Here is a 24,973-nt window from a genome sequence, read left to right as displayed (position 1 = left end):
AAAGCTTGAGAAGAGAGAGAAGTTGGGCTGTCTTTTTATTTTAATTGTTTGGGCTTTTCCTTATGTTAAATTCGAACTGGGCCTTCTTTTTATGTGGGCTACAGATTTTAAGTGTTTTGGGCTTGATTTATTTAAGGAGTTGGGCTGATGCTTATTTTATGATGGGCTATTATTCTAATCTCATTTATATTTCGTTGGGCCAGTTTAATTCATCATTTGGGCCGATTAAATTGCCTATTGGACTGAGATTTATTCTTTCCAGCCCACATTAATTACTATTATCACTTGGGTTGAAGCTACTTCTTTAGCTAAGCCTTGCAGTAACTATTTTGATGGAGCCCCATTTATTTATCAGTGGATGAGCCGATTCTTATTCAGTAAATGAGTCGCCCAGTCTATTAATTATTGTTTTTGGACTTCAGACTTTAAAGCGAGCGTTCATTGTTCATTTCCATTAAAGCCACTGATTTATTTAATTAACTGGCTACTTTCGTTTGAGCCTATTAATTATTTGAGGTTACATTAGTAATTATGTTTCTATCGAAAAGCCCGATAATTTCTACAAGGTCACACCTCGATTAAAGCCGAGTTAGTCCTTTATTTTCGATCGAGTACAAATGCGAGGTTTATTTCACAGCTAGAATATTCCGAGGAGGAAGGAAGAATCACAGCTCTATTCGACCACGTTATACGAAGAATTAGTTAAACCTATTAACGAGGATTAATAGTAGAATTCCCGATTATCGCTCAGAAGATTAGTTCATGCATACGAGATTCATGCATAGTTAAATTACGCTTTCTCATTAATTGAGAATTTTCCTCAAGGCAATGTCTTATTTTACATTCTCGTGATTAAGGTCAAGTGCGAGAGTAAGAACTACACAAGGAGTCACAGTACCTTAGCAAAACCTTGCTATCAGGTGGGCAATTTCTTACGTGTAAAATAAAATGCTATTAATGAACTATGCAGGTTTATGCTTTATTATGCTTCACGCTAAATGATTTATGCTATGCTGTTTATGCTATTTACGCCTTATGTGAGTTACGATTGTTTACGCTTGAATGTTTTACGCTAATAAGTTTATGCCTGTGAGTGATGTTTGCGTCTGTTGGGGGAGGCCTCCCTCAACAGTACGATGCCGTGTCCGCTGAGGAGGGCCTTCCTCACGGCGCGATGCCCGTGTCCGCTGAGGGAGGCCTCCCTCGCGGCGCTATGCCAGTATGCCAGTATGCCAGTGTTTCAGCGTCCGTTGGGGGAAACCACCCTCGACGGTACGATGCTAGTGTTGGAATACAAGCTTGCGGGCGTAGTACAATGTAACACAGAAATGTAGGAGATGAGAATACAAGGGAAAAACTGTATTGAAATTACAATCTAATAAAACCAGAAAGGCAGCCGAGTCGAGGAGGGTCCTCTGTCTGCAAGACGAGATACGCCCCGGTAGTGCTCTCGGTTTGGCGTGTCGTCCCCAAAGATGAAACGGCTTCGTCTCGTAGGTAGCAGCACCGCACACCAACGAGCTCCGGCGAACTGGAATGAGGCGAGAACAGAACTCAACAGATGCAGTATGCAGAGTGTCAGAGTGATGTTGCTTGTGATGATTTTCAGTTGGTGATGATGCATGGAGGCTGTCCTATATATAGGCACAGTCCACATCAATAGGGGGAGCCTGCGGAGTTAATACCAATGATGGTATTCAAATGGTGTCGGGAGTTACAGGCAGTAACAGCCCTGCTGTTTGAATCTGCTATGACTCCTCCGACAGCAGCAGTTACGTGGGAAGCTTCCTGGGAGACCAAGGGTCCTCCCGGGCCAAGCCCTAGTGGGCTTCGTGTGCATGCGCTGGCCCAACCGAGTTGGGCCTCGTCCTATTCGAACCAAGTTTTCATTGGTCCAAAAAGATAATAGTCGATGTGGGCCTAGGGTAGGCCCAAAGGCCAGCCCAAAGACCACCCAAAGACCAATTGCCAAGATCCAAGTCCACGGCCGCGTGTCGGGTGACGGGGACGGGACGGGACGGGTCGGGACCGGGACCGGGGCCGGGGCCGGGCGCCGGGGGCCGGGGCCGGGCGTCGGGCGACGGGCGTCGGGCGACGGGCCGGGGCCGGGCGCCGGGCGTCGGGCGACGGGGCCGAGGCCGGGCGTCGGGCGACGGGGCCGGGGCCGGGCGCCGGGCGTCGGGCGACGGGGCCGGGGCCGGGCCGGGCGGGCGGCGGCGGCGGCGCGCGCGTGTGGGCTTTGCAACCCGTCACTTGTGCACACAGTTTTATTACATCCTGTGATGTAATAACTTTTATACTGTAATAAATGTTATCCACATTCCGATGTGGGATAAGCATTAAATCTTATTTAATGCTTATCTTTTCCCACAGCTCAATGTTTCAAGTACCCAACTTTAAACAATTATTTCCCACTCACCGGAAATCGGTTTTGAGTAAATAAATATACTACGATCATCTACTCGGAACGTAGATCGATCCTGTCCCATTTAATTATGCTAAATTAAATGTTTTCGGTACTCGAAAAATTATCAAACATTGGTTACTCACAACCAATTTCCAACAATCCCCCACATGAGTGGAAATAGCCAAATGCAAATGCAGACACAAGCTCTGTTCTCAAGAGACCTTAGTGCATTAGAATAGGTGGTTTGCGGCCTTGAACTATCCTTAGTTAATACTATCGGATATACTGGTGAATTGGTAGAACTTGATGTCTTTGAACCATTTCTCCTTCGTGTATACCGAGACAACAGTATTAACACATTAACGCCTCAACCTCATTTCGTTCTCACGTTTTTGTCCTTTGCGGGCCTTGGACAGCTCTTTGGATTCATAAGTGTTAGGTCGATGCGGCCCCCACATCTCACTTATATAGGTGATTCTTTCCCGAGTATCCTGCTATACTCAACCTCCCCGAGGTGTTTAGGAATCATTAAAAGTCAATGACTTAACCTTACCACTAAGCAGGCTTCAACACTCAGTTGCTCTCTAGGGAATGCAAGTAGATGAGTGTTCTACTTGGAATCTTATAGCTTAGTTTTCCCATTGAACCACGTTCTTGGGATCTCCAGTCATCATGGTTGGGTTACCACTATAATCATCCTTATTTTGTGGATTTTACACCCATTCCCTCTAGCAATTTATACATTTGATCTCGATTCAAAGCTTTAGTAAGCGGATCGGCCAGATTATCTATTGACTTTATATAGTCAATTGAGATAACTCCACTTTCGATCAAATGTCTTACGGTATTATGTCGTCGACGTATGTGTCGAGACTTACCATTGTACAACCCACTTTTCGCCCTCCCAATAGCTGCTTGGTTGTCGCAGCTTATCATGACAGGCGGCACGGGTTTTGACCAACATGGAATATCTTCCAAAAAGTTTCGTAGCCATTCGGCTTCTTCACCTGCTTTGTCTAAAGCGATGAACTCTGATTCCATGGTGGATCTAGCAATACATGTCTGTTTTGTAGACCTCCACGAGATTGCTCCTCCCCCTATAGTGAACACGTAACCACTCGTTGATAACGAGTCTTTCGCGTCGGATATCCAGTTAGCATCACAGTACCCTTCAAGTACCGGGGGGTATCTCGTGTAGTGTATTCCAAAATTTAGAGTATACTTTAAGTATCTCAAAACTCTCTCAAGTGCTTTCCAATGTTCTTTACTTGGATTGCTTGTATAGCGACTCAATTTGTTCACTGGGCATGCAAGATCAGGTCGAGTGCAATTTGTAATATACATAAGGCACCCAATGATTCTTGCATATTCTTCCTGTGCAACAGGTTCACCCGTGTTCTTCTTCATGTGAACGTTGAGTTCTAATGGGGTTTTTACAGGCGATTTGTCAAACGCATTAAACCTTTTGAGCACTTTCTCAATGTAATGAGATTGTGTCAAAGTTATTCCATCGGTGGTCCTGAGAATTTTCATTCCAAGGATCACGTCAGCTAACCCCATGTCTTTCATGTCAAAATTCCTTTTTAACATGTTCTTTGTATCAACAATGATACGATTGTTGCTTCCCATAATCAACATGTCGTCTACATAGAGACACACCATAACGTACCCATTACTAGTGCTCTTGATGTAGACACATTTGTCACATTCGTTGATTTTGAAGCCATTTGACAACATGACATTGTCAAATTTCAAGTGCCATTGCAGCGGCGCTTGTTTCAGTCCATAGAGAGACTTTACTAGCTTGCATACCTTTTTCTCTTGTCCAGGTACTACAAACCCTTCAGGTTGTTCCATATAGACTTCTTCTTCTAGATCACCGTTTAAGAACGTAGTTTTAACATCCATTTGATGAATCTCAAGATTGTGCAGAGCTGCAATCGCGAGAAGCACTCGAATAGATGTAATCCTCGTCACTGGTGAATAGGTATCGAAAAAATCGTACCCCTCACGCTGCTTAAATCCTTTAACGACTAAGCGCGCTTTATACTTGTCTATTGATCCATCAGCTTTATATTTCCTTTTTAGGATCCATTTACATCCTAAGGGTTTACAACCTTCGGGTAAATCAACCAACACCCAAGTGTGGTTTTGCATGATTGAATCAATTTCACTCTGGACTGCTTCCCTCCAGAGTAGTCCGTCTGGTCTAGAGAACGCCACTTTGATAGATGAAGGTTCTTCATCTAGCATGAAGGCGATATATTCTGGACCAAAGTCCTTGGCAATCCTGCCTCGTTTACTACGTCTTGGTTCTGACACTTCAAGGTCAGGGCCTGGTCGCTTTCGCGATTCGGGCACTGTCTCAACAGGTTCAGAACTAGTAGCTTCTTGTCTAGTATCGTTGCTTGTACTAGCTTCTTCTTTTCCCTTGTCTTTACAAGGAAAGATATTCTCAAAATAAACAGCGTTATTTGATTCCATCGTCATTCCTACAGTCATTGTTGGAATGTCTGACTTGTGAACCAAAAAACGATGTGCATTGCTGTTTAGTGCATACCCAATAAAGATACAATCAATTGTTTTAGGACCGATTGTGACTTGTTTGGGTGGAGGCACTTGTACCTTGGCTAAACACCCCCACACTTTAAGGTATTTGTATGAGGACTTTCTGCCTTTCCACAACTCATAGGGAGTGACGTCCCTTCCCTTGAGTGGTATTTTATTGAGGATATAGTTGGCTGATAGAACAGCCTCCCCCCACATGTTCTGGGGTAACCCAGAACTAATCAACATGGCATTCATCATCTCCTTAAGAGTTCGATTCTTGCGTTCAGCAACACCATTAGATTAAGGTGAATATGGAGCAGTTGTTTGATGTATTATACCACTAGCGTTGCATAATTCCTCAAACGGAGCAACATATTCTCCCCCTCTATCACTTCGAACCATCTTAATTCGACTACCAAGTTGATTCTCGGCTTCAGTTTTGAAGTTCTTGAAAGCTTCAATAGCCTCATCTTTACTTCTTAGAAGATAAAGATAGCAATACCTTGTGCAGTCATCAATAAAAGTGATAAAGTACTTCTTACCACCTCGAGTTTGCACAAACTTTAGATCACACACGTCGGTGTGGATTAGTTCTAAAGGTTTAGTGCTCCTTTCCACAGAATGAAACGGAGACTTCGTCATTTTTGCTTCAACACAAATTTGACATTTGTTTTGAGTGTTAAACTCGTTTATTTTTAGTAAATCCATATTTACTAATCTTTTTATCGCATTTAGATTAACATGTCCTAATCTACAATGCCATAAATCACAACACTCAACCAAGTAAGAGGAAGTAGTAGCATTTTCATTGATAGGCTTGCCAGTTACACGCTTGACCGGCTGAACATTAAGCTTGAAAAGCCCATTGGTGAGAAAACCCCTACCAAGGTACTTTCCAAACTTGGTTACAACGACTTTCTCGGACTCAAATACTAGTCTAAAGCCCTTATTAACTAGTATGGACCCCGAGATGAGATTCTTGCGGATGTCCGGGACATGCAGCACATCCTTCAAGGTTATCTCCGTGCCGGATGAAAGCTTGAGCACCACATCACCCATTCCGGCAACTTTCGACGACGCTTGGTTACCCATGCTTAGCTTCCTCCCTTCAACAGCCTTGTAGGTAGAGAAGCGCCTCTTGTCGAAGCACACGTGCACGGTTGCGCCCGTGTCAATGAACCAAGCACCTTGGTTCTCAACAAGGTTGACCTCCTCGGTGATCACCGCCGCTAAGTCATCCTCGTTCCAATCGTCGAAGTCCTTCTCGACAACGTTGGCATCTTGCTTCGCCTTCTTCTTCTTGGGCTTGCGACAGTCTTTCGCCAAGTGGCCCGGTTTGCCACAGTTGTAGCAATCCCCTTCGAACTTGCGGGCAGGAGCTTTAGCTTTGCCTTTGCCTTTGTCCTTGGGATTAGGACGCCCACGTTTGTTGGAGTTGGATGGGCCACCACGCTCCAACAAGTTAGCTTTGGCCTCAACTTGGCCCTTCCCCTTGCCATCGATCCTTCTTTCCTCGCATTCGATGCGAAGTCTCACGATCAAGTCCTCAAACGTCATCCCCTTTCGTTTGTGTTTGAGGTAGGTCTTGAAGTCCTTCCAACTTGGGGGCAATTTGTCAATCACCGCCACCACGGTGAATGAGTCGGAGACCACATGTCCCTCGGCGAGTACGTCGTGCAAGATAAGTTGGAATTCTTGCACTTGGTCGATGACGGGCCTCGAGTCCACCATCTTGTACTCCATGTACCTAGTTACACATGTATTCTTAGTGCTAGCATCATTTAGCTTATACTTTTTGTCTAGTGCCTCCCACAACACTTTGGAGGTCTTTACATCAACATATACTTTGTACAAACTATCCCCTAGACCACCTAGAAGAAAATTTTTACAAAGAAAATCGCCATTATGCCACGCATCATAGGCTGCACGAACGGTGAAGCTCGTCTCGTTCTCCGCCGGTGTGGGCGGCTCGTTGTCCGTCAAGTATCCCGCATACCCCAACGTCGTGAGGTAAAAGAACATCTTTTGACGCCAACTCTTGTAGTCGGAGCCACAAAACTTTGGTGGCTTGTCGGCGGTTGCGTTCGCCCTTGGGGGTTGGGTTGGAACCGACCCCACCACATGGCCATAGCCCATCATGTTGGTCCCGAAGGCCCCAACGTTCTGTCCAAACATGGACCCCACGGAACCACTCGAAGTGGAACCAAATGTTGACCCAAACGGAGTTTGGCCAACCGTTCCTTGCACGGAACTATCTCCTCCAAGTGTGGTTTGGTTAGCACCAAACATGAAAGGCAGCGGTGTTGGACCACCAAAATGTCCACCACTAAAGGTGGAGGCAGCAGCGGCAGAGGTGGCGGGTGCCACGGTTGATGCGGCCGCGGCGGAGGCGGCGGCAGCAGCGGCGGCAGAGGCAGCGGCAGCGGCATTGGCAGCGGCAACGGCATTAGCAGCCTCGGTGGAGTTCGCAGGACCGGTCGACATCTCCAGCAAAGGTGTTTAAGTTCCGAAAGTTTTAAGTTTAATTATAAGTCCAAAATACTCCCACGTTGCAAGCTTATCTCGTCTTGCGATTGTTGGAATACAAGCTTGCGGGCGTAGTACAATGTAACACAGAAATGTAGGAGATGAGAATACAAGGGAAAAACTTGCTCTCGGTTTGGCGTGTCGTCCCCAAAGATGAAACGGCTTCGTCTCGTAGGTAGCAGCATCGCACACCAACGAGCTCCGGCGAACTGGAATGAGGCGAGAACAGAACTCAACAGATGCAGTATGCAGAGTGTCAGAGTGATGTTGCTTGTGATGATTTTCAGTTGGTGATGATGCATGGAGGCTGTCCTATATATAGGCACAGTCCACATCAATAGGGGGAGCCTGCGGAGTTAATACCAATGATGGTATTCAAATGGTGTCGGGAGTTACAGGCAGTAACAGCCCTGCTGTTTGAATCTGCCATGACTCCTCCGACAGCAGCAGTTACGTGGGAAGCTTCCTGGGAGACCAAGGGTCCTCCCGGGCCAAGCCCTAGTGGGCTTCGTGTGCATGCGCTGGCCCAACCGAGTTGGGCCTCGTCCTATTCGAACCAAGTTTTCATTGGTCCAAAAAGATAATAGTCGATGTGGGCCTACCCTAGGCCCAAAGGCCAGCCCAAAGACCACCCAAAGACCAATTGCCAAGATCCAAGTCCACGGCCGCGTGTCGGGTGACGGGGACGGGACGGGACGGGCCGGGACCGGGACCGGGGCCGGGGCCGGGCGTCGGGCGACGGGCCGGGGCCGGGCGCCGGGCGTCGGGCGACGGGGCCGGGGCCGGGCCGGGCGGGCGGCGGCGGCGGCGCGCGCGTGTGGGCTTTGTAACCCGTCACTTGTGCACACAGTTTTATTACATCCTGTGATGTAATAACTTTTATACTGTAATAAATGTTATCCACATTCCGATGTGGGATAAGCATTAAATCTTATTTAATGCTTATCTTTTCCCACAGCTCAATGTTTCAAGTACCCAACTTTAAACAATTATTTCTCACTCACCGGAAATCGGTTTTGAGTAAATAAATATACTACGATCATCTACTCGGAACGTAGATCGATCCTGTCCCATTTAATTATGCTAAATTAAATGTTTTCGGTACTCGAAAAATTATCAAACATTGGTTACTCACAACCAATTTCCAACAGCTAGCGTCTATTGGGGGAGGCCTCCCTCAATAGTACGATGCCGTGACCGCTGAGGGAGGCCCCCCCTCACGGCGCGATGCCCGTGTTCGTTGGGGAAGGCCTTCTCCACAACACGATGCTTGTTTAATGATGATTGTTGATAATGAAGAATGCACTCATGCTATTTATGGTTTTGGAAATGTTAGTAAATAAAGGATTTGAAAGAACCTCATGCCTCTTATGCGATATTGTGAAATTATTAATGATGTTAAGTTTATGCTTTAGTTTTGGCAACTGCCCACTAAGTACTCTTGTACTTAGCCCTACGTATGTTTATGCTTGTGCAGGTTGAGCTGTGATGGGCGATGAAGTGTTGCTGAGTGGAGCTTTTGTCGAACTTAAAGTAAGCTCAGAAAGGATACATATCTTCATACATGTATCTCAGTTATGCTTTCCGCTGTAAACACTGATTGTTTCAGTGACGCCTTCCGCTGCAAACGCTGATTATGTTTTAGTCAAGCCTCTAACTATGCCATTTCCTTTCAAGGAATATGTCACGCTCATTCAAGTTCTTTGAGTATTCATTTATGCGCCCTTTTCTAACTCGCTTCTTAATTTCCTTTCCCCAGTCATGGTTTTCCCGGCTTAATTATCATTAATTAAGGCCGGTCGTGACAGAATGGTATCAGAGCAGTTCGTTTGCTCTAAGCCTAAGAGTTTATTTATGCCAAACTTAGAATGGATCACTAAAATGTCTAGAGTTCAATCGACAAAGCTCAGCACTTCATCGCATCACACTCAACGAAGCAGAATGGTAAGCTCTACCAAGTTTTGAGTTAATGTTTACGAAAAGTGAGAACTATCGTAATAGCAAAGTGTGTAACTGTCAATAGCTATGTTATGTTGTTATTGAATGAAATGATTTACGCAAGCACGATTAAGTATGCCTATGGAATGAATCCCTATGAACATAGAGCTATTAAGATATGAGATCACCACTACGACAGAACATAGAAGCAAACATAGAAGAAATTAGATTGTATCTCTTGGTGGCTATAGTGAAGGCAGCAAGATAAGTGATGCGTATAGAATAATTTTTAAGCTCATGATTTTATAGCCGCTATAAATCTCCATGACTAATGCCTAAGTATCCAATTTAGATGATGTGATAGTATATGCTTAAGAATTATTATGACTCATGGATTTGAGATGCTAAGGACCCTTAAAGCTTACTACATCAATGTTGTCATTGGAGTTATGACTTGTTTACAAGTTAGAATAAGTTGACCTTTACAAGAATTCTTTTGAGGTTTGTATCAGATTATGCTAGAGTGTACTAATTAACACATCCCTGCTATCAGAATGCCGCCTAAGAGGGGTCGCCCTGTGAGAAACAATAACAATCGCAGAAACCATAACGCTATACCAGAAGAACCACAAGATGCTCGAGGACATAACCCACCCCCTCCGCCCCCAACTAGGAGAGTCGAAGAACTCTTTTTAAGGCAGAACCCACCTACGTTTGACGGAACGAGTGAACCGGCTGAAGCTGAGATTTGGGTGCGTGCAATGGAACGCATCTTCAACTTCCTACGTTGTACTGATGAGGAGCGCCTATCTTGCGTATCATTCCAGCTAACAGGATCAGCTGACTTCTAGTGGGAAGCACGTCGAAAAATTCTGACACCTGAACAATGGGCAAGTTATACTTGGGAAGATTTTAAGACAGGATTATATGATAAATATATTCCGAAAAGATATAGGAAGAAGAAAGAAGCTGGGTTCTACGAGTTAAAGCAAGGAAAGAAATCTGTGGTTGAATACGACAAGGAATTCTGCAACCTGTCTAGGTTTGCTCCACAACAAGTGGACACAGATGAGAAGATGGCAGAGAAATTTTGTGCCGGTCTACGACACGAAATTAGGATGACTCTAGCAAGCCACGGAGGACTCTCATACACGGAGTCTCTGAACAGGGCACTTGACATTGAAGCTGCGATACCGTCAGACAAGTTAGCTTCACCATTTATCTCAACGCTAAACGATCCACCAGCAGCCTTGCAAAAAAAGTAAATATATAAAAAAATGCAAAAAAATGAACATAACAGGAAAAGGGGAAAAATGTAAAAACCAGAAAAAACCTAAAATAAATAAATAAAAGGGATTTTTTTTTTTTGCAAAAAACCTAAAAATAAAGAAAACAGGAAAAGAAAAAAAAAACATTAAAAAAAAGGAAACAAAACCAGAAAAAAAAAAAGCATAAAAAACGTAAAAAAAAAAAAAAAAAAAAGTAAAAGGGAGAAAAAGGAAAAAATTCGAAAAGTGGGTGTAACGAGTTTCGAACGCATGACCATTAAAAAATGGTGAGATAATACCGCCTACCACTGCACCACTACATTACTTTCTTTCTTTTCTCTCAAAAACTGGAACTTATACATGCATATATGGGTCAACCGCATAGTATGCGGTTGACCGCACACAATAATTTGCGTACCTATTATATTCCTATAACAAATTTAACTTTAAGAGTAATGGTGTAAATTATATATTTATAATATATAAATATATATTATAGTCTTTTTTAATATAACGATAAATTAATAAGTTTTTAATTTCATAAATATATCGTAATAATGTTCAAGCTGAAGACGATTCAACAATAGGTTCATATTTCAACAAGTTACCATAATATTCATATTTTAACAATTATTAATTTATAATATTAACAAAACCTATATATATATATATATATATATTTATATTTATAAAGGGATTCTCTAAAAATTTATTATTTATTATTTTATTTAAATTGGTGATTTTTAAACTGGCCTAAGTCAGGACTAAACAAATTTATTAGTTTATAGAGTTTATTAATTTATTTGAGTATTATTTTACAGAGGTTATACTTATAGAATTAAATAGACCAGATTGCTATTTAAAAATTTAACTATAGTAAATATTATATTTATATGTTGTTACTTTTATCAAATAAAATATCATTACAAGACAGTTTAGTATGTGCTGAATTAACCATCATAAGAGAGTATTAAGCAACCTAATTTTGAATTTATTGGATTATAAACAACCAAGAAATAATAATCACTATTCATTAACGTAAAGCTTAAATCTCCATAAATTACAAACAAAGACTCAAGGGTCGAACTGGATTTTAAACAATTCCTTACACACAAAAACATGATTAAGAAAGACATTTTTTTTTGCAGAGAGAATCGAAAGAAATGAAATATGAGAAACATATACTCCCTTCATCCCATTTGAAATGTCTCATTTTCTATTTTAGATTGTCCCATTTGAAATGGTCAAACCCATAAATAGAAAGAAATTTGCCCTTAATTTTGAGTTGTCCTATTTGAAATGTCTCACTTTACACCTTTATCACACAATTCGTAATCTTTGTGTTCATTTTTTTTTTGAGACATTTCAAATGGAACGGAGGGAGTATATTGGAAATAATAAAATTTAGTATAGTTATTTTGTAAATTAATCGTTAATGAAAACATAAGATGGGTTGGTAACATTTTATTTTGGGAGCTTAGAGGTTATATTGGAATGAATGTTTTCTGCCAGTTTGGTAATTACAAGGTTAAATATGGTGAAATTAAGGGATTAAAAACTAAAATTGACAAATGCGAGAACTGAGATACCAACTTACCTCTATATATATGGTGGGTGGAGACTTAAGATTAAAAGTTTCGGATGATAATTTTAGGGACATGGGTGACTTTGTGGAAATCCTCTCCCGATGCCAATACCCTATTCCCCATTTCTGGCATTCCATAGATCTTCAGTTCCCGAAGAGTAGAAATGACACTCAATCCATCTGGAATCATCTCCAAATTAGAACAATAAGAAATCCATACATGAGAGAGTAGGGGCATGGCTCTTGCCTCCACTCTCCACTCCCTCAACTTTGGTAATTCACAGAGCACAAGATTCTTGAGGCGAGGAAAACTGTTTGATGGACACGTCATCTCCTCCCCCACAAATGATTTCCTCCCTAACTTCAATTCTCTCAAGCAAGGAAGCTTCCCCAGTATCCCCATTGGATCATCCTCAATCTCACTTTCATACAGGTCCAAACTCGTAAGTTTCGAACTCATGAAGTCACTCCCGCACTCTGGTAGCGCCTTCCCTAACTTAACATTAATCCACAACTCATGAAGATTGGGACAAGTGAATGCCTTCTCCAATACTCTCTCATTTGTTCCTAACTCGCAACCCATACTAATTTCAACCCAACAAAACACTAACTTGTCCATGATAGCAATGGCGTCTATTATGGTTGACAAGCTTTCATTGTCGTATATGTGTGCTTCAAAATGTCGCAGATTCTTCATTCTGTCCACACATTTTGATTCATGCACTTTACTATTGAACTCGATCAAACTCTCCAACTCAGCTACCCCCTCGTCCAATCTTACTCGAAAATTTCCAATTTTTTCCTTGTCATAATAAGGAAAAGACAAGTGTTTTATACGAAGCATCTCCTTAAAAACATTTGGAACTCCAACATTCATCGAACCACATAAATCAAGGGTATCCATGTATACCAAATTCCTTATGGACGATGGTAGCTTATCAAATTGACATCTTCGTAAAGCCAAACGTCTAAGGTGAACAAGATTAGTGATTCCTTTCGGTAACTTTCTTCCTGCAAATTTGTATCCAAACAAAACCAGATCTCTGAGCAATTTGAATTTCTGAAAATCAACAATATTATGTGGGGGAAACTCATTAGAGTAAATGTGATTAAACATTTGAAGAGACCGTAAGTGTTTGCTACTATCTTCTCCACAAATGATTGTTAGAAACTTGTCGGGTTCCAGTTCGACTTCTCTTGTACTGAAATAGATAGCCAAATGTCGTATTTTCATATGTTGTAGTAAGGTACTAAGTTTCCCCTTTTGATAATCCAAACTCAGGACACCAAAATTCTCCTTTTCCCCCAATTTTAAACATAGTTCTCTTACTACATCATGAAGTTTGCAGCTCCTATATTTTCCTCCGGGTGGGGAACCATCATTAATTTGAACTTGTACGATGGACCTGGAGGCCAACTCACCCAAGTAGAGCGCCGCGACTTCCATCAAAGTTGTGTCCTTGTCTCGAATATTCTCATATGAAATCATGCCTTGTGCTATCCACATCAGATATAGATCCTCAACATCTATATTTTGATCCTCTTTGAATAAACCCAGATAGAGAAAGCAAGGCTTCAAATAATAGGGTAGACTTTCATAGCTTAACTGTAGCACTCCATTAATCTCCTTTTCATCTCTATATATGTATTTTTTGATATCATCATTTACTAACTCCCACTCCTTCATCGAATTTTTCATTCTCAAGACCCCACCAAGTAAAGAAATTACCAACGGCAAACAACCACATTTCTTCACCATTTTTTCCCCAATTTTCTCAAAATTTTCTTCCAATGCAAACTCTGCATTCAATTACAAAATAATGAATTAATGCAGATCAAATTATTAAGTGTAGGGTGGACATTTATGCGCTGCCACAGCACACAATTTTAATTTCATATAATGTATATAATTAATTTGTAAAATAGCCAAAAGTAAACGACAATATATATATTTATATATATACAGGAGAGCTACAGTGAAAACACTTCTTAAAATATAAATATAAACGTTTTTTAATGTACGAATTTTATCCAACAAGGTTACGAATTCATCCAACATGATTACGAATTGTGAAAAATAATTTTTTGTTACCTTTGGGATTCGAACCCAAGACCACGAATTCATCCAACGGGGTTATAAATCAACCGTAGGTCTTGATGATCTAAAGGCTGAAAATTGTTTATATTTTATATTTAAGAAGTATTTTTATTTTAGCCTTCCCCTATATATATATATAAATTTGATAAACAAATCAATGAACCGCATGAACAACAATTTGCCCCAAATTCGAATCCTGCCGGTGGCGAGTTTTTCTCTTTTTTTACCAAATACATCTGTTTGTTCGTTAGTTATATTGATATGTTCGTAAAATGTATAGATTTGTTCAAAATGAATATAATATATATATATATATATATATATATATATATATATATATATATATATATATATAGGAGGCCGCTCCAATGAGACCTCCTAATTTTAGTGAGATCTAGGACACGATCATTTATTTTATCAATCCTATGGCTGATATTGTGTATATGGAGGGTGATTTTTTTTCACAGGGTTCGAATCCTGGATGGAGCAGAATATTTTAAATTTTGTTATTCATCAGTATATACTGCATTGTTCATCAGTATATATGGCCATGTTCATCAGTATATATGTCTTAATCATTACGATTTTTTTAAATTTTATTTTTCATCAGTATATACATCTTGTTCATTAGATATACGTTTTGTTTAGTAGTATTATATGTCTTATTCATTGTACTCATGTTACACGAAAAATAGGGGGTCTCACTGGAGCGCGCCCCTATATATGTCTTATTATACGATGCTCATTGAATTTAATATTATACTCATTAAGTCGATAATAATATTATTATACACTACTTTAAATAAAATACTACTCCCTCCGTGTAACACCCCGATAACTTACATTTATTTTATAAGTTTAATTAATGGTATTTTCTTGTATAGCTTATTATTATTATTATTATTATTATTATTATTATTATTATTATTATTATTATTATTATTATTATTATTATTAATGATTCCTACTAGAATTAGAACTCCTTTTATCATATTTATTCTTTATCTTAGTAGGAGATAAACATAGAAAATATTTTTTTTTATATTTATCAAAAGCACTTTAGAAACTAGTATAAATATGCGATCTATTTTCAAACCCTAAAGGAGACAGACACACTAATTAATTAGGGTTTTAGAGAGCAGAGAGGGCCAGAAACGTGTGGAGTCAGATTTTCGCAGGAAATCAAGTTCTGGCAGTTTCGGAACGGCCATAACTTCCTCCACAGAACTCCGATTCAAGCGAAACAGGCGGCCACGGAAAGCTCTCTCGAAGACGAAGAAGTCGTATTTCTGGGAAAAATACGATTGAGGACGTTTGAGGCTTAAAACGAAGGCTTGAAGCTGACTGGTCTGTTCAGCTGCGATTTTGACGAATTCTTCTGGTGCGGCGCTATTAAGACCTTCATTCCGGATTTGATTTATTTAGCTTCGACTTTAAGGTGAGGGATTATATGCTTGTTGTTATATTCATGTATGTTTGAATGTGCTTTTAGTTCATATTTGATTATGCTTGCTCAGCTACATGTCTAGATACATGTTCATAATATCATGTTCAAGTACATGATCAGAAACGCAAAATATCATGTTCAAGTACATGATTAGAAACGCATAATATCATGTTCAAGTACATGATTAGAAACGCATAATATCATGTTCAAGTACATGATCAGAAGTTCAGAATATCATGTTCAAGTACATGATCAGAAACACTCAGAATTCAGAATATGTGTACGACAATGTGAATTATTTGCATGTTTATGCGTACGTGAATATTTGCATGGTTTCTCACTGAGTATATTTTCAATATGCTCACCCCTTATCTTTTCAGTTTTGCAGTTCTGGAGTCGAGGTGGCCATGGAATTGGAGAATGACTAGAGATAGAGGATTTACATTGAACTTTTAGTTCAACTTATTAAGTTTTATTTTATTTTTATGATACTAGTTTTGGCAAATTGATTTCTAAATTAGTTTAAATTTTAATAGTCAAGAAGTTTTATTTTTATCTATTAGTTCTTTAATTTTTTTTGGATTGCAAAGTTTATGAAAATTGGGGTGTTACATAGTGGTATCAGAGCGGGTCTACGTTCCTGTAGACTCGTGCTTTAAAAAAAAATGTTTTGCTTTCAGAAAAGTTTAAGTAAGCTTAAAAGGTTAGATAAGTCTAGTCATTCGAAACTCATGTGCTACATCGACTCCAAGGTATGTGTTTTAATTGCTTAAGTATATGGCCGTTATGATGTTTTACATGACTTTTTTTTATGATGCCTTTATGTTCTAGTACTATTATGTTTAGCTTCGTTAGAAATAGTTGAAATTGTGAAATTGTTAGATGGCACGGACACGTCAAACTCCCACTAGAGCTCAAGTACCCTACAAGCACGAATTGAGAAATTGCGCGAAGAATATGAAAGATTAAGTGAACGTTGTGAATTCTTGCGTGTACAATGCGAGAGATACGAAAGGATTAGGAGGCTGCAATCGGTGTACGACTACTATACATGGAGTAGCGACTACGGGTTCGTGGAACACGTGCGAAGGATGAAGTTATCTCACCATAGAACTAGATTATATGGCTCAAGAATCGTGACTAGAATTTCGAGGACGAAATTATTTTAAGTGGGGTAGGTTGTAACACCCCGATAACTTACATTTATTTTATAAGTTTAATTAATGGTATTTTCTTGTATAGCTTATTATTATTATTATTATTATTATTATTATTATTATTATTATTATTATTATTATTATTATTATTATTATTATTATTATTAATGAATCCTATTAGAATTAGAACTCCTTTTATCATATTTATTTTTTATCTTAGTAGGAGATAAACATAGAAAATAATTTTTTTTATATTTATCAAAAGCTCTTTATAAACTAGTATAAATATGCGATCTATTTTCAAACCCTAAAGGAGACGGACACACTAATTAATTAGGGTTTTAGAGAGCAGAGAGGGCCAGAAACGTGTGGAGTCAGATTTTCGCAGGAAATCAAGTTCTGACAGTTTCGGAACGGCCATAACTTCCTCCACAGAACTCCAATTCAAGCGAAACAGGCGGCCACGGAAAGCTCTCTCGAAGACGAAGAAGTCGTATTTCTGGGCAAAATACGATTGAGGACGTTTGAGGCTTCAAACGAAGGCTTGAAGCTGACTGGTCTGTTCAGCTGCGATTTTGACGAATTCTTCTGGTGCGGCGCTATTAAGACCTTCATTCCGGATTTGATTTATTTAGCTTCGACTTTAAGGTGATGGATTATATGCTTGTTGTTATATTCATGTATGTTTGAATGTGCTTTTAGTTCATATTTGATTATGCTTGCTCAGCTACATGTCTAGATACATGTTCAGAATATCATGTTCAAGTACATGATTAGAAACGCAGAATATCATGTTCAAGTACATGATCAGAAACGCAAAATATCATGTTCAAGTACATGATTAGAAACGCATAATATCATGTTCAAGTACATGATCAGAAGTTCAGAATATCATGTTCAAGTACATGATCAGAAACACTCAGAATTCAGAATATGTGTACGACAATGTGAATTATTTGCATGTTTATGCGTACGTGAATATTTGCATGGTTTCTCACTGAGTATATTTTCAATATGCTCACCCCTTATCTTTTCAGTTTTGCAGTTCTGGAGTCGAGATGGCCATGGAATTGGAGAATGACTAGAGATAGAGGATTTACATTGAACTTTTAGTACAACTTATTAAGTTTTATTTTATTTTTATGATACTACTTTAGTTTTGGCAAATTGATTTCTAAATTAGTTTAAATTTTAATAGTCAAGAAGTTTTATTTTTATCTATTAGTTCTTTAATTTTTTTTGGATTGCAAAGTTTATGAAAATTGGGGTGTTACATAGTGGTATCAGAGCGGGTCTACGTTCCTGTAGACTCGTGCTTTAAAAAAAAATGTTTTGCTTTCAGAAAAGTTTAAGTAAGCTTAAAAGGTTAGATAAGTCTAGTCATTCGAAACTCATGTGCTACATCGACTCCAAGGTATGTATTTTAATTGCTTAAGTATATGGCCGTTATGATGTTTTACATGACTTTTTTTTATGATGCCTTTATGTTCTAGTACTATTATGTTTAGCTTCGTTAGAAATAGTTGAAATTGTGAAATTGTTAGATGGCACGGACACGTCAAACTCCCACTAGAGCTCAAGTACCCTACAAGCACGAATTGAGAAATTGCGCGAAGAATATGAAAGATTAAGTGAACGTTGTGAATTCTTGCGTGTACAATGCGAGAGATACGAAAGGATTAGGAGACTGCAATCGGTGTACGACTACTATACATGGAGTAGCGACTACGGGTTCGTGGAACACGTGCGAAGGATGAAGTTATCTCACCATAGAACTAGATTATATGGCTCAAGAATCGTGACTAGAATTTCGAGGACGAAATTATTTTAAGTGGGGTAGGTTGTAACACCCCGATAACTTACATTTATTTTATAAGTTTAATTAATGGTATTTTCTTGTATAGCTTATTATTATTATTATTATTATTATTATTATTATTATTATTATTATTATTATTATTATTATTATTATTATTATTATTATTATTATTAATGAATCCTATTAGAATTAGAACTCCTTTTATCATATTTATTCTTTATCTTAGTAGGAGATAAACATAGAAAATAATTTTTTTTATATTTATCAAAAGCTCTTTAGAAACTAGTATAAATATGCGATCTATTTTCAAACCCTAAAGGAGACGGACACACTAATTAATTAGGGTTTTAGAGAGCAGAGAGGGCCAGAAACGTGTGGAGTCAGATTTTCGCAGGAAATCAAGTTCTGGCAGTTTCGGAACGGCCATAACTTCCTCCACAGAACTCCGATTCAAGCGAAACAGGCGGCCACGAAAAGCTCTCTCGAAGACGAAGAAGTCGTATTTCTGGGCAAAATACGATTGAGGACGTTTGAGGCTTCAAACGAAGGCTTGAAGCTGACTGGTCTGTTCAGCTGCGATTTTGACGAATTCTTCTGGTGCGGCGCTATTAAGACCTTCATTCCGGATTTGATTTATTTAGTTTCGACTTTAAGGTGAGGGATTATATGATTGTTGTTATATTCATGTATGTTTGAATGTTCTTTTAGTTCATATTTGATTATGCTTGCTCAGCTACATGTCTAGATACATGTTCAGAATATCATGTTCAAGTACATGATTAGAAACGCATAATATCATGTTCAAGTACATGATCAGAAACGCAAAATATCATGTTCAAGTACATGATTAAAAACGCATAATATCATGTTCAAGTACATGATCAGAAGTTCAGAATATCATGTTCAAGTACATGATCAGAAATACTCAGAATTCAGAATATGTGTACGACAATGTGAATTATTTGCATGTTTATGCGTACGTGAATATTTGCATGGTTTCTCACTGAGTATATTTTCAATATGTTCACCCCTTATCTTTTCAGTTTTGCAGTTCCGGAGTCGAGGTGGCCATGGAATTGGAGAATGACTAGAGATAGAGGATTTACATTGAACTTTTAGTTCAACTTATTAAGTTTTATTTTATTTTTATGATACTACTTTAGTTTTGGCAAATTGATTTCTAAATTAGTTTAAATTTTAATAGTCAAGAAGTTTTATTTTTATCTATTAGTTCTTTAATTTTTTTTGGATTGCAAAGTTTATGAAAATTGGGGTGTTACACTCCGTCCTAATATTATTGACCACATTTCCTTTTTGGTTTGTCCCACTATTGTTGGCCACTTTCTAAAAATGGCAAAGTTTATTTTAATTAAGTCCAATTAATTAATTTAATTTAAGTTTCTAACTAAACCTAAACCTTCTTAAATAAACACACACACACTCAGCCCCCCTTCCCCCTACCACCACTGCCCCTCCCCAGTACGACCGCATCACCAGCGTCGAGCTTCTCCACGGCAGCGCCATCCTTCATTCCGCAGCGGCACCATTCTTCAGGGCATCTCCTGGAGGTTCGAAGCGATTTGGGGGTTCGAAGCTTCTCTCCCTCTCAATGTCTGTCAATGTTTCTCTCTCTCTCTCTCTAGGTGATTTGGGGGGTTCGAAGCTCGCCGCCCATTTGGGCTTGCCTGTGCGCCGATTTGGGGGCTAGGGCTAGGGCTCACCTATGCGCCGATTTGGGTGCTAGGGCTAGGGCTCGCCTGTGCGCCGATTTGGGTGAGGGGCGAGGGGCAAATGCCGGTGTCGGCGCCGACGTCAGTAGCAGCTTCAATTTGGTTTTCGATTTTCGGCGACAGTAGCTTCGATTTGGTTTTTGATTTTTTGGTTTCTTGGTGACAGACGAACTCGCATAGTAAGAAAATTTGGGGTGATTGTCGCCAGACGCCGGCCGGAAAATGGAGAAAAAGACAAATTTAGGTTCAATAAAGACTTAATTAACTCTGTAATTTTGGTGAACCACATTTAATTAACACATAACAATTCCCTTCTTAATCTCCATGCCAAAAAGAATGTGGCCAACAATATTGGGACGGAGGGAGTAATATTTAAATTAATAGAAATTATTTTTAGTTACCGATTAATCTAATTCATAAATGATGATATTTTGACATTTTTATGTAAATTAAATATTTAAAAATAATAAAATATTTTATGCACGGGAGGACGTACTAATATATATATATATATATATATATATAGGGGAAGGCTAAAATAAGAACGCTTCTTAAAATATAAATTAGGAACCATTTTCAGCCCTTAGATCATCAAGATCTACGGTTGATTCATCACCTTGTTGGATAAATTCATGGTCCTGAGTTCGAATCCCAAAGGTAGCAAAAAATTATTTTTCGCAATTCATGCCTTTATACAGTTTATTCATGCGTGTTATACATAAAATTCATGCATTTTTGCTGGTTCGTAATTCTTAAAATAAGGGTGGTTTATTGAATAACCGCCCCCTATATATATATATATATATATATATATATATATATATATATATATATATATATATAGGGTTGGGTTCCGGTGGATCCCCATGCTTATAATAGATCCGTAGATCCAAATCTAGACCACACATTTATGACATGTGGCGCATCAAGATGGTGACACGTGGCAAGGCATTTCAAGGCAAAATCTGGAGAGGGGTAAAATTGGAATGTAATTTTCGAAATTCAAAAAAAAAAAAATTATATTTTCTCAAAATATGTATATTTTAGATGCATAAAGTTTCATACGAGAATGCATGAACTTTCATATAAAAATGCATAAAGTTTCATATAAATATGCATAAGATTTCACCCCACCCCAACCCCACCCCCCACACCCCAGAACCCCACCCCCACCCACCCCCTGCCCCCCCACCCCCCACCCACCCCCCACCCCCAAAAAAAAAAAAATTTATTTTTTTAAAAACTGATTTTCTGACCACTGACCCACCCCCACCCCCACCCCCACCCCCACCCCCCCCCCACCAAAAAATTTTTTTTTTAATTTTTTTATTTTCTCAAAAACTGATTTTCTGACCACTGACCCCCCCCCACCCACCCACCCACCCCCCCACCCCCCCCCAAAAAAAATTTTTTTTTTTGAAAATCAGTTTTTAAAAAAATAAAAAAATAAAAATTTTTTTTTGGGGGGGGGGGTGGGGGGGTGGGGGGTGGGTGGGGGTGGGCCAGCAATTAGAAAATCAGTTTTTGAAAAAAAAAAAAAAAATTTTGGGGGGGGGGGGGGGGTGGGGGGGGTGGGGGGGCAGGGGGCAGGGGCAGGGGTGGGGTGGCGAAACTACCAGATTTATTAAAATGAAATGCATTTTTTGTATAATTTAATGCATTTTTGTTTGATTTTATATGCATGTGAAACATGCATATTTTTGGGGGGTGGTAATGGGGAGGGTTGGGGGGTGGTGTGGGCTGGATTGGGGGGTGGTATGGGGTGGGGTGGTGAAAATACCAAAACTGGAAAAATTAAATGCATTTTTCTGTTCAAAGTTATGCATTTCATGTGAAAACTTTATGCATCTTTGTGTGAAACTATATGCATCTAAAATATATCTATTTTGAGAAAATCTAAAAAAAAATATATTTTTTTTAATTATTAAATCCGAAAATTACATTCCAATTTTACCCCTCCAGATTTTGCCTTGGAATCCTTGCCACGTGTCACCATCTTGATGCGCCACATGTCATAAATGTGTGGTCAAGATTTGGATCTAGGGATCTATTATAAGCATTGGGATCTATATGATCCCATTCCTATATATATATATATATATATATATATGAAGTGACCTGGAATGTTTGTCTGGGCAAATGCTTTCTTCTTGAGTAGTTCCAAAGCATCTTCCATACTTAGAAGCCCAAGTTTTACTGGGCATCCAATCTCTGCAACTTCCTGTTCGCGTGTGGTGATCAAGATTTTGCTCTGTAAATCAAGGACAAGAAAGGCATGCTTTAAGCCATCCCAGTGAGACATCTTCCAAAGATCGTCCACAACAATCAGGCATCTCTTCTCTCTTTGTATCTCGCCTAATTGCCTAATCAACGCCGTGTCACTCACATCATTCTCATTAACCTTCTCTGTTCTTAGCTGACTCAGAATATCCTCCAAAACCGATCTGTTCTGACACTGTTGAGAAATACAAACCCACGCGAAAGACTCAAAGCTACCGTTTTTGGTGTGTTTGATGTGGTTGTATACCTTTCTAGCAATGGTGGTCTTGCCCGACCCTCCCATGCCCCATACTGAAATAACTCGATGCTCTTTGTCCTCGACTAGCAGAGATTCAAGCTGCTTCAGCTCTTCCTCCATGCCCACGAAACACTCTCCGATCTCAAAATCGGGAAAGGTTTTCCGCGACCAATTGTTGTCGCCGGCAGCCGAGCTTTCTCCACCATTTGCATTGTTGATGATGCTCTTCTTTATGCCACTTTCTAACATTTCCTTGTTTATCCTTTCAAGACGGGATTTGATTGGTGAAATCTCCGAGCCTAATTGGCGGATCGACTTGTATTCTTCCAAACTACACGAACATCTGTGGACGAGCTGTGTGAGGCCTCGTCTTCTCCTTGAACACACTTGATAAGCTGTGTGTCTTTCAATGGCAGCTTCTGCTCTGTACACAAGATCTCTGATCTCTGAGATCCAATTGAAAATGGTTTTGCTTTCATGTCGTCTTCTGTCGGCATCTTCAAGGAGACACTTCATCTCTTTGAGCTGGAGTTCGAGCTCCTTCACTTCATCGCCCACACCATATAAAAACCTTGATTCTTCCAACAACAAATCGCGCAAGGTTCCTAGAGCAGTCGACACCACTGCTTCTACCATTGCCTGCAACAATTTGAGGGTAGCTCAGATTTCTTTAGCTCAAATTAGTGAAGGAAAAAAGATAAGGAGCATGCATGTGGTCGTAATTGTAGAGCCGGTGGGTACAACCACCCTTCACCAATAGTCAATACATATTAAATCCTTTGTCGGTACACCAAAAGTGTCGGCACACAGCTTTTAATAAATAGTTAGAATATATGTATAAAATGAAGAAATTAATGACAAACCAAAATTAATTACGTGATATTTCGAGGGCCTAATTAGATGAAAACGAAAAAATTGACTACTTAAGAAATGAAACTTCGATACGCACAGCCCACTGACCTCCTGACCCCGGCCCAATTACTACTCCAGCCCAAATGATTAGTGTCACTCACGTGAGTAGCCCGAATTCATCACCAATTAGCCAATTATGTTTAAGAAATGCATAGTTGATAGCTAAGAAGAAACTATAGCTCTATATATGTATCTCTTATTTCTGCAACTATGAATGAAATGAATTAGAACTTTTATTTTGCAAATGGAGTGTAGGGGTGATTCTATTCATAGCCCTCATTTTACTCATTATAGCCCCCTATTAAAAATAATAATATAAAATAATTATAAATTTACTATTTTATCCTCTCACATTAAATATTAAAAAGCACTATTAAATTAAAAATATGACCATCATATAACCCCAAAAATAGGGTTGATCAGATTCAGTGTCCCATGCTTATATCTATTATTTTAAAAATATTTTTTATAAAAATAAAATTTATTATAATACTATGAATTATATTTAATATTTATTTCAAAGAATTAAATTTTTTAAAAAGTATATACCATCACTTTGAATTTATCAACATAATATTAGCTAATAAAAGTGAAATTAAATGATAAAGAATAATTATATAGCCTAGATTGATGGAATAAACCCTAATTAATAATCATAAAATTAAACTAAAGCATATAAAATTGAAATTGAAGAGAATATATATAAGAAATTAAACAGAATTGAAAGTGGGACGCAAAGTGGGACATAAAATGTGGTACACTAAATCTCATTCCCCAAAAATAGGCACCCAAGCACGTAATCAAGGGATGAGATCCAGTGTCCCACAATCTTATGTGTACCACTGTGTTCTATGTTTATATCTATTATTTTAAAAATATTTTTTATAAAAATAAAATTTATTATAATACTATGAATTATATTTAATATTTATTTCAAAAAATTAATTTTTTTAAAAAGTATATACCATCACTTTGAATTTATCAACCTATTATTAGCTAATAAAAGTAAAATTAAATG

General features: G+C 38.9%; 2 protein-coding genes across 2 annotated transcripts in view; both read right to left on the bottom strand.

Annotated features, from left to right (window-relative positions):
- LOC131016821 (putative late blight resistance protein homolog R1C-3) overlaps positions 1-24,973 on the bottom strand; it is a 629,159-nt gene that overhangs the window by 224,937 nt on the left and 379,249 nt on the right. The window lies entirely within an intron of this gene.
- On the bottom strand, positions 12,139-24,416 carry LOC131016801 (probable disease resistance protein At1g58602). The gene is made up of 2 exons (XM_057945543.1): positions 22,644-24,416; positions 12,139-14,074 (listed from the first exon to the last, which is right to left on the bottom strand). The coding sequence occupies exons 1-2, from the start codon at positions 23,677-23,679 to the stop codon at positions 12,318-12,320; spliced, it is 2,793 nt and encodes a 930-aa protein (XP_057801526.1). The 5' UTR covers positions 23,680-24,416; the 3' UTR covers positions 12,139-12,317.

This window comes from Salvia miltiorrhiza, chromosome 3, assembly GCF_028751815.1.
Source record: "Salvia miltiorrhiza cultivar Shanhuang (shh) chromosome 3, IMPLAD_Smil_shh, whole genome shotgun sequence".
Taxonomy (NCBI): domain Eukaryota; kingdom Viridiplantae; phylum Streptophyta; class Magnoliopsida; order Lamiales; family Lamiaceae; genus Salvia; species Salvia miltiorrhiza.
Note: the sequence above shows the minus strand (reverse complement) of the source record. Positions and strands in the feature narration are given on the sequence as shown.

What these genes read in the sequence shown, in the direction of transcription:
- LOC131016801 (XM_057945543.1), bottom strand. Translation starts at nt 23,679, where the DNA reads ATGGTAGAAGCAGTGGTGTCGACTGCTCTAGGAACCTTGCGCGATTTG. An exon ending in TGCCCAGACAAACATTCCAG is followed by an intron (nt 14,075 to 22,643) that starts GTCACTTCATAT and finishes AATTGAATGCAG; the next exon opens with AGTTTGCATTGGAAGAAAAT.